The sequence below is a fragment of the Arvicanthis niloticus genome, chromosome 4, assembly GCF_011762505.2.
Source record: "Arvicanthis niloticus isolate mArvNil1 chromosome 4, mArvNil1.pat.X, whole genome shotgun sequence".
Lineage (NCBI taxonomy): Eukaryota > Metazoa > Chordata > Mammalia > Rodentia > Muridae > Arvicanthis > Arvicanthis niloticus.
This window is the reverse complement of record NC_047661.1, coordinates 82,221,804-82,232,692: the sequence shown is the minus strand read 5'-3', so window position 1 is coordinate 82,232,692 and position 10,889 is coordinate 82,221,804. Positions and strand designations below refer to the sequence as shown.

The 10,889-nt window shown below is 43.6% G+C and overlaps 1 protein-coding gene across 1 annotated transcript; it reads right to left on the bottom strand.

Annotated features, from left to right (window-relative positions):
* Positions 1-624: 624 nt before the first annotated feature.
* Positions 625-10,660, bottom strand: Bcas2 (BCAS2 pre-mRNA processing factor). Its single transcript, XM_034500006.2, has 7 exons — positions 9,826-10,660; positions 9,651-9,743; positions 8,024-8,094; positions 7,193-7,354; positions 4,441-4,491; positions 2,560-2,640; positions 625-1,118 (listed from the first exon to the last, which is right to left on the bottom strand). The coding sequence occupies exons 1-7, from the start codon at positions 9,916-9,918 to the stop codon at positions 992-994; spliced, it is 678 nt and encodes a 225-aa protein (XP_034355897.1). The 5' UTR covers positions 9,919-10,660; the 3' UTR covers positions 625-991.
* Between the last annotated feature and the right edge of the window lie 229 nt (positions 10,661-10,889).

The following is a 10,889-nucleotide window of genomic DNA, read 5'->3' as shown; positions in this document are numbered from 1 at the left end:
GGACTGAGGACCAGGCTGTCTCCACTCTTCACTTTTGATGCAGGATCAGTGTCACTTCAGCACCTTTGTCAAGCTCACTTCCTTCATGGCCTCCAAGGAGTAACAAGTTCTGAGCCAGCGGTCCCAGCAGGAGCAGAGAGGGAGCCAGAGGCCTTCTGCTGCAGGAGTCCCTGTCCCAGCTCAGGTCCCGGCACCAAGCATCTCCCATTGCAGCTGGCTTTTGCCACTCTGTGGGTTCTTCTCAATTTTATCCTTCTGGGTTTCACCCCTATCACTAGTTAGGAGAGAGAGAAGGGCAGAGAGAGATCCTTGAATCTAATTTTAATTCTTGCTGCTTCTTCGAGCATGAATACTAACAAACCTCAACCACCCACACTGCCTCTCGGGCCCTAGACTTTGTATCCCTGTGAAGTTTCCATTATTCCCAATGTCACCCAATTGCAGAAACTACCTGCAGCTGGCAAACCACACCTCTGCTGCAGTCCTATATCCCCACACCTGGGGTTAAAATGAAAACATAAACCAAAATTCCGGAATTCTCACTACACCTGTTTCTATCATAGATCTCTAGAAGGGAGCCTCATTCCTTTAAATACCATCAATAAAGTTCACTGCAGCCATACATAAAATGTTTACAACTGTAACTTTATTCAACAAAACACAAATTCAAGGTTCCCAGTTTCCTGAACGTGTTGTAAGCCTTAAAAATAAAGGAGCTTCATTACAAAATTTGAAGAAAAAAAAAAAAAAAGGACTTCTGCTAGAAAATATGACAAGATTATTCTAAATTCATACTCACTTTGAAAACCCAGGTTTTTGTAGCTATAAAAATAGCAACATGTTGGCAATCTTTATTTTGCTAAGACATACACAGAAGCAATACAACAGTTACACAGTCCATCCTGTCTAAACAGGCAGTCATCAACAGTCACTCTGACAGAGTCCCCTGCTAAGTCTCTGGAGCCCGCTTCCCTTCCTTGCTGCCGCATCATCAGAAGTCTTGGCGGATGTTTTCCTTGTTTGCCTCCCCGTGCTGCTGCTTGATTTGATAGATTTCGTTCTCCAGTTGTACAATAGTCCGCTCAATCTCATAGTTCTTACTCACCAGTGACACCCAACTAGGAAAGAAAATAGAAGGAAAAGGAGAGAGAAAAAAGAGAAAATGAACTGATGTGAAATTTCTTGTAGAGTTTATCTTAACCGTGTATTTCACTAAGAGCACTAACATGTTTAACTTTCCATTAAAAACCATGAAGCACATTATGGGAAAGCAGGGGCACACAGGAGCTCTCTGCAGGACTCCTTCTAAGTGAACCAACAATTGTCTCATGACAGTCACCTTAGGAAATAAGCAGAAACATGAGAATCAGTGAGACAGGAAGACAGCATAAGACGAACAGAACAGGGCAGAGGTTTAAATAATGGTGGTCAGAATTCTAGAGTCGACAAAACAAACCACCACCACCAAACCCCATAGACTTAAGTCAGAATTTCCTGTGAGCAAATCTCAAGGATGAAAGTAAAGAAGCACGAGCTAGGAGAGAACTGTGAAAGAGTGCCTGGCACGGACAGCACTCAAGATGAAGAGGGTGGCATGCGAATGCTGTGGGTGACGGAGGAACAGGGGAAGCAGAAATGACATAAACACCCATCACAACACTTGGGTATTTAACTTTTTTTTTTTTTGGTGTTTCGAGGCAGGGTACTCTGTGTAGTCCTGGCTGTCCTGGAACTCACTATGTAGACCAGGCTGGCCACAAACTCAGAAATCTGCCTGCCTCTACCTCCCAAATGCTGGGATTAAAGGTGTGAGCCACCACTGCCCTGCAACCTTTTTTTTTGAGACAGGGTGTCACTACTCTGTAGCCAAGGATAACCTTAAAGTCACGATCTTCCTAATTTTCTTTCTTTTTTTTTTTTTTTTTTTTTAAAATATTTGTGCCAGGACTCTTTTTTTAAAAGAGGTTTTATTTATTTATTTATTTATTTATTTTAAGATTTATTTATTTATTTAATGCATATGAGTACACCACCATTGCTGTCTTCAGACACACCAGAAGAGGACACCAGACCCCATTACAGATGGTTGTGAGCCACCATGTGGTTGCTGGGAATTGAACTCAGGACCTCTGAAAGAGCAGTCAGTGCTCGTAACCGCTGAGCCATCTCTCCAGCCCTCTTCCTAATTTTCAACATGTGGGGACTAAGGTGTTTATGACACACACAGCTTACAGTTAGGGGTTTCTATAAATCTGTGTGTATGTGTGTGTAGAAGAATATTTTTAGAATATGCATTAACAGGGGTAAACAAACTAAGACACAAATGAGGCGAAGTATGGAATTTTCCTTACTATGAGATTGCAGGGCTCAAGCTGGGCTGCAATGCCAGCACCGAGCAGTAACTCAACCCTTGTCCATGGTCAGTTACTCTGTATGCCTCTCCCTCCTGAGCACACACACGGCAGACACACTAATGACCCTTCTGTGACTCCCATGGCAGCCCATGTACACAGGAAACACTTCAACATGGGGAAAACCACGATGGAACCACGCACTCACTTTGACTCCATTTCTCTCAGCTTAGACCCAGCAGTAAGCTGCATGTTCTTTCGCTGCCAGTTTAAATCTTGAATATGTTTCCTGTAAAAAGTGATTTATGCAATCCAATGATAAATTAACATGATAAAAATCAACAGAATAATACAATAAAGTATCTTTAAACTCTTTAGTGCTTACAAACACAATTACAGCTAACTCTAGGAATTAATTTTATATTATTTGTTCTTCAATTACAAATTTCATAAAATTTATTCACTGTGGGAGGAAACAAACCAACCACCAACCAACCCACAAACATATACATAGATTACAATCTCCGCCTTCCTGGACTTTTCCTGCTAACAGCTATGGGTTTTCAGTGAGAACTACACTTCCAATGTGTATCCTGCCCAACATTCACACTGGAGCATAACAGCCACTGAGAGATACTGAGAGCATGAAACAATTACCCAATTACAGTGGTTAGAGGTGGACTTAAGGTGGTGGTTTGATTAGATAAGGTTATCAGAGCAGAACTCCAAAAACTGAATACGAGTGGCTTTATAGTTAGAGACTAGATCTCACACATGCAGCCCTCTAGTCTCTTGTCATGTGATTCCAAGTACCATGTTGGGATCTGTCCCTAAGGGGGTTGTCAACAGACCCAGTTCTTCAACTTTGAATTTCTGCAACTGTAAGTCAAAATAAAGGTCTTTTCTTTCAACCTTACTGCGGTATTATTAGCGAGAGGACATGAAAGAAGCCAATGGGTGTCCTTCTAGGTTCTCTCCCGTATGTGCGTGTGTGCAGTGTATTATCCTAATGTCCTGCCTAATTCCCACGGCGTGCTTGCCAGGTTTGCAGATTTGTGAGTTGTAGAGAACATTTTCAGGTTTCAAGCTTATGTTTACCTCCACTTTGGTACAGCCAACTCAGCGCCAGATGCTAGACACAGTAGCTCAAAAATATCACAGCAAATCCTATTAACTTTACTCAGTATATTAATAGATATTCATTATACAGCCTACCTACTGTCTAAAACCAAAACCCCTTTAAAAACAAAACCACACAATGAAAACAATGCCTTGCACCTGTAATATACTCAGTATGTAGCACGGTGTATGTGAAGCTCTGCACTACCCAGTCATTTGGTCCTGCCCATCCAAATCTGCCAGCCCTTAGACAAGGAGCTGGCTCTCCGAAGGTGGCTCTTCCTAGTTCTGACTATGAAGGTGTGTCGGCACCTCTGGCTGGAGGCCCAGTCAAATTCAGGTTTCCCTGTCGACTGAAGTATGTTCAGGGACAAATCCTTCAGACCACAATCATGTTCCCCTAGATGGCTTTTCAAACAGTCTCTCACCATGTAGCCAGGCTGTGAGCTCACACTCCTCCTGACCCAGCTCTTGAGCACCAGGGCTACAGCTGTATCCCATACCCCTGGCTCAAGCTATCAGTTGTTTAGAGGTTTCCTAACCCACTTCTCATAAACCAGCAGACATTCAAGGACGTTTCTCCAACACTTCCCTTCACAGCCACAACACACACAGCTTCCCTTCAACACATGCCACAACACACACAGCTTCCCTTCAACACATGCCACAACACACACAGCTTCCCTTCAACACGTCATAAGACACACAGCTTCCCTTCAACACATGCCATAAGACACAAGCTTTGATTTTTGCTATTCCTTGATATCTACCTCTATATTATTATGAATTTCTATTTTTCTCAAAGGTAACTATTTTACACACACCAACAACATACATGATTAAAAGTTAGTTACTTGACAAAAGTGGAATTTTTACTTTCATAGGACTATGTAGTATTAATAGTTATTCTTCCCCTCTCTATCAGAAGCTCATCTCAATTGTATTCAAATAGAAAAAAAACCCAACTTACCTTAACTTCTGAAGCTCTTTCTGTGCATGTTCAATCATATGAACAAGATTTCTAAGGTAGGAAGAGAGCACAGACACCTTGAAATCTGCTAACACCGAGGAAAAGTGAATTGCCTACTTATATACTAAGTCAGGTTTTTCTGCTAAAATCTAAAACCTGGAGATCTGTGTCTAGAATGTCAGATAATTCATAAACATTAGTTTACTGAGTTTGGTTTTAGATAATGATATAACTTATTATTTTTCCTCTCTCTCTCTCTCTCTCTCTCTCTCTCTCTCTCTCTCTCTCTCTCTCTCTCTCTCTTTTTTTGAGACATGGTTTCTGTGTAGCCCTGGCTGTCCTGGACCTAGCCCTGTAGACCAGGCAGCCTCTGCCTCCAAAGTGCTGAGATTAAATGCCACTGCCTGGCCTGATATTACTTCTTAAACTCTCAGGGCCTCTTTTTTTGGAGACAGTATCCCACTATGTTCTCCAGGATGGCCTTGAACTCCTGGGCTCAGGCAATCTTTTTGCCTCTTGGCCTGAGTTGAAGTAGCTGAAAAATTAAAGATGGTGCCACCAAACTAGTCACGACTCCTTTTGGCTATGGAGATAGAAGTCACATACCACACTAATTTTCTCTTATGATAGCAGACCACCATTCAGGTCTCCTTGAGCAGCCCTGGCCCGACTGTGCTGCTCCCGATCCAGTGTGTATGGTGCTGGCAGACACCAGGACTCCTCACAGTGGATCTGCTGCTGCTCACATTCACTTCTCTCCTCTAATGATTTGTTGCCTTGCACAGCTGAACGTTCCTAGTTCCCACCCTCTGCTCTTCACTTTCTGAGGCCTCACAATCCCCTCATGGTGGACAGTGTCATTCTAATGCTCGATCCTAGCCTTCGATTGTTGAAAAGGATGTTTCTGTTTCAACTTTCTTCTTGAAACTTTACTTTGAAACATTTGCTTCCTGTGGAGAAGCAGCTACTGGGTTTGGAGGAGGCAAATACACTCTGAATGTTCAGAGTGCTGTGTGGGTGAAGGGCAGGCAAGTGACGTGCACACGGTCGGTGAGCTAAAGACAGGCAGACTAGAAAGCTATGTTCTTTTCACTGTAAGGCTTATTCCCTTGTTCTCCATACTGCCTGTCTCTTTTGTCTGTGAGAAATAAGGTTCTACTGCATAGTGTAGGCACAGCTGATATAGCTGTTACTGTGCCTAGTTTCCTTGCTGTTTTAAGAATCCAATCTCACATTTGTGTGTGAACGTAGGTGTTCAGTATCAAACACAAACTGCATGCTTGATACACTGGACCACTGGCCTACCATCTGACTCCACCATTCTTTTTCAATAAAATCTGTTTGGCACTGACTCCTGGTCTTCCCAGGTGCTTGGGTTAAAGGTGCTAACTACTAGGTCCAGTTCTACCATCCTTTTAAAATGACTTTCTTCTTTTGTGACAGGGCCCACCACGTAGACCAGGCTGGCTAGGAATTCACACAGATCCACCCACCTGGCTCTGCCTCCCAAGTGCTGAACTTACAGGTATATGAGCATGTAGTACCATACCTAGCTAATGATCATTATTCTTTTTTTGGTGCAGTTACATCTGCCACGAGGAGATCGAAGGATCTGGGTGTCCTCCTCCCTCTAGCCTGTCAGTAGAAAGGGCCTCTCACTGAACCTGGAGTTAGTAAGCCGACTCAGCAGAATCCTCTCTGGCAGAATCGCTTTACAATTTTGATCCTCATTATTTGCAAATTCCACACTGCTGAGCCTGCCCAAACCACTGTTTGCTAATTTGTAGTAGTTCATAAGCATGTCAACGATTTGGGTTGCTGGCCCATAATGAAGGCTACATGAGACCCACTCCATTTTTTAATTTTAGCTCTCCAGTGAGCACCACAGTGTAGAGTTTAAGTGTTGGGTATTAATCTATTAATAAGACAGGATTACCTTTGTGGCCTGGGGAGGCTTTGTGTGCCTAGGCTAGCCTCAAATGCACAGCAATACACCTGTGCATCCAGCACACTGTTTTTAAGACTTAAAGTTGTAAGAGGTATGTGTGAGAGGTGTATGTGTGTGTGTATAGATACTTCCCCTAGGAGAAATGGTATAGTATTCCCTGATTCTGTGTTCCAGGAGAGACTTTATTGCTTCATTTTTTGAGCCAAGATCTTACTCTATAGCCCAAGCTGGCCAGAAACTTATGGTAACCTCATACCCCAGCCTCCTGCACACTCCTGGACTGTAGGTGAGCCACTATTCTGGTCAGGACTTTAAGTAACACGACACATGAAAATGTATTATTTAAGCATCCTCAGGGTAAGGATTACCTTCTATCAAGTGTACTAGGGTAAGGATTACCTTCTATCAAGTGTACTAGGGTAAGGATTACCTTCTATCAAGTGTACTCTGCAGAGCACCTCAGAGCTCATTTTCTTATCCTGTGCAGTGAAGGTGGTTGTTCGTTACGTGGATGGAGGAGAGCTCAGCACTAGTGAACTCTAAGGTAGGACTCAAGGTGGCAACCTCGAGTTGGTGTAGTTCTGATACAACTCCAAGTCAAATCTAGCATTATTATTATTTTGGATACACGGTTTTGCTATATGAGCCTAGGATAACTAAACTCAAAATATAAGCCAGGCAGGCCCTCCTCCACACCTCAGCTTCCCAAACCAAGTGCTGGCATTATAAACATGTGTATACCAAACTTTAAAAGACACTAGCAACTTTGGGTGGGACGGGATAAGAAAGCCCAATGCCTCTTACTCGTTGTACACTTTCCAGGCATTACATCCATGCTGTGACATCAGCTCCAGATTCTCAATCCGGACCGCCTGATGCTCCAACTGGGCCATAGAATTGTTTACACATTCTTGCCACGCAGTAATGTCATTTTTTTGACCAGAGGAAGGAGCTGGAAGTTCATATCTGAAATTACATAGCAAATAAACCAATGTATCCTCAAAGCTTTCCTCACTCCTTCCAAAAGAATTTGCATGGGTATACGCCCCCCCCACTACATAAAGACAAAGACACAAGAGACCAAGGATGTAAACCAGGCAGCGCAAAGAAACCCTTTAGTTTGGAAACTGATTTACAGATAAAACACAGTGGTATACTGTTAACAGACAACCATTTCCATAAGTGTGAGCTAGTTGAATAAGCTGTGGCAGCCCCAGAGGCTCTGGTGGCTCTTGTCCTTTCAAAGCCCGCTTACCAGCTTTCTAAACAGTTGCTTAAAAATACCATATTATGGGGGCTGGAGAGATGGCTCAGTGGTTACGAGCACTGACTGCTCTTCCAGAGGTCCTGAGTTCAATTCCCAAACAACCACATGGTGGCTCACAACCATCTGTAATGGGATCTGATGCCCTCTTCTGATGTGTTTGTAGACAGCAACAGTGTACTCACATAATAAAATAAATAAATAAATAAATAAATAAATCTTAAAAAAAAAAAAAAAGAAAAAATGCCGTATTATACTTGCTAGCATTTTTTTTAACAGCACTCTCTTTTGTTCCCACGTCTCACACACAGCAGCGACCACTTTTCCAACCTCTGGCAACACTGCAGCTCTCCAGCTTGACCTCATCTTACCGTTTCATGCTGAGTAACTCAATCGGTTGTCGAGCCGCCAGCCTTTCAAATTCATTTCTCATTATGTCTGTCTGATGCACAAACAACACAAAGAATTAGTAACCGGATCATGCTGAAAATAATGTAGTTTACTGAGATTTTATAGTTTGTACTACACATTATAGTCAATCTTTTCCCTTCCCAATTACTACTTTTTTTTTTTTTTTTGGTTTTTTCAAGACAGGGTTTCTCTGTGTAATCCTGGCTGTACTGGAACTCACTCTGTAGACCAGGCTGGCCTCAAACTCAGAAATCCACCTGCCTCTGCCTCCCAAGTGCTGGGATTAAAGGCATGTGCCACCACTGCCCGGCCCAATTACTACTCAATAAAAAAAAAAAAAAAAAAAAAAAAAAAAAAAAAAAAAAAAAAAAAAAAAAAAAAAAAAAAAAAAAAAAGAATGCTAATACTTGAAAACACTATGCCACACGCTCACACCTCCCCAGCTGAGGTTAACTCTATCTAGAATCTGAAGAAATGGGCATACTCTTTTAACTCCATATTCTGCCTAGGCAGGAAAAGACATGGACATAAAAGAGCCCACCTATCAAGGCCTAACCCTAAGTCAGCAGTTTCCAATGCACTGCAGTCAGCTGTGGAGCTCTGAAAACAACTTTAACCCAGCCTCACGTCACACTGTGATTCACGACAAACAATAGTAGTCTTGAATCATTTCAGGAAGTCTCTGGTACTGCACGACGACGATCTAACACAGTGTAAACTGTGAAGTCACAGGATGTAACATGGACCAGCACTTGGATCTGGGGCTTGATTTTTTTCAATTGATTTGGGGGTTAGAATTTTTTTACTCTTGCCAAATTTCTTGCAGCTCCCACATCAGGTATGAAACCCCTATTAAGGAGTTACAACCCAGTTTAAACACCTGGGATGGAGATCGAAGGTGTCACACAGCCCTGCACACGGAGCAGTCTCCTTTCAGCCTGCAAGTGTTTTTTTTTTTTTTTTTTTTAATCAACATCTTCCTATAACGGGGGAATAAACTCTTAACAGGTATGGGCTGAAATGTTCAACAGAATTCATTAATCTAGAAACGACACCTTACATTTACTTGATTAGGGCCTAAAGGGTGTTTTGGTTGCACTTGTAGAATAACCATTTAAAAACAATATGCAGTTAGACACGATTGTTCAGTCATTCATACACCTGCTAACTACCTGAGTCTTGGTACAAAAATCTCCCTCCAGTGGTGGCAGAGTGTACAGGTACTTAGGATTATAAATATTAAAATCTCGTGAGTAATACCTGTTTTTGAGTGGACCTTAGAGAATAAAGGGTCCTTTTGTGAAATGTACTATAACTCTATTAACACACACGCGGGGGCGGGGGGACAGTCTTGAACAAATCTGCAGAAACTGATAAGGTATTTCGCGGGCTCTTGTAGTACGACCTCTGTGAAAAGCTCATCGAGCGGTTTTGAACCGACTGGTGCCTACACTGGCACTAAGTATGAGCAGCAAGCACCAGTTAACCTGGAAGGTGAAGTTCATTTTACACAGCTAAAGCCCTCAATCCGGTATCAAAATCCGCAAGCCTCCTGGTCGGAGTGCTGGCTCAGGACGTCACACTTACTTCAAAGGCAGAATAATCCGGGGCTGTCAGGTAGCTCAGGTAGTTCTTGGTAGGTCGGTATCTGCGCGTTTCCTCCTCCACCAGGGCCGCAGCCTAAGAACGAGAACAGGCCGGGGTCGCGGGGGGAATGGGCAGCGTGCCTCCGGCAGCCCCGCCGCACATGCCCCGCACTCACCGCTTCCCGCACACCGGGCGCCTCGTAGCCTTGGTCAAAGTATGGTAGCGCATCCACCACCACCTCCCCGGCTACCAAGCCCGTGCCCGCCATCGCGCGGCACTCAGCTCCCAGACCGCCTTCTGAGTATGCGCAGCCTCGGTTCTATTCTATTGCGCCTGCGCCTTGAATGACGTCACACACGTCGCTGGCGGGCGTTGCTTCGATTCAGGCGCATGCGCAGTTGGTAATTGTAGCCACTAGGCTGTAAGACTAGGCATCACACGCTGACATGTCAGGGTACCTTTCTTGAGTACCGTGTGCATGTCTTTGAAGTAGTGGGTAGGGCAGACTTCGGAAGAGGCGGTTGCTGTATTTGGCTGGAGGGGAGAAATATATTTCCCACACCCTTTAACCTTCCATTGTTTAAAGTCGCATAGTGCTGGGCTTCTAGCACTCCCTTGCTTTATCCTTATTTCGCAGCCTCGAGTGATCTTTTATAGAAACTAGAAATGCACGCCTATTTTCCAATTAAAATTTTAGATCTAACAACCTGAGGGGTGCGGCTCTATGGCAAAACCAGTTCAGTCCCCAGCATTGCAAACATCCCTTCAGGACTGTAATTATATCTACAAAAGGCCTCATTTTAGAAGCTCTGCCTCGGAGCGGGCACAACTTTGGGGCGAGCTAGAAACAGAAAAAGGGAAACTCCCAGGAATATATGAGGGTAACCCTAAAACTTGAAGCAACAGGGGATATGGAACCTGAAATGGCCAGTTCCTGGAACCAGGCAAGACTTCCAATGGAGAGATAGGAACACCAACCCACCCACAAAAACAAAATTTGTCCTGCTTACAAGATGTGTGGGGATAAAAATGGTCTAGAAACTGAGGGAATGACCAAACAATGACTGGCCCAACTTGAGACACACCCCATGAGAGACAGCCCACCCCTGACACTATTAATGATGTTCTTTTATACTTCCAGACAGAAGAGGCTTCACCCAACAGCTGTTGGAAACAGATGTGAAGATCCACAGCCAAACATCAGGCAGAGCTCTGGGAATCTTGTGGAAGAGGGGGAGG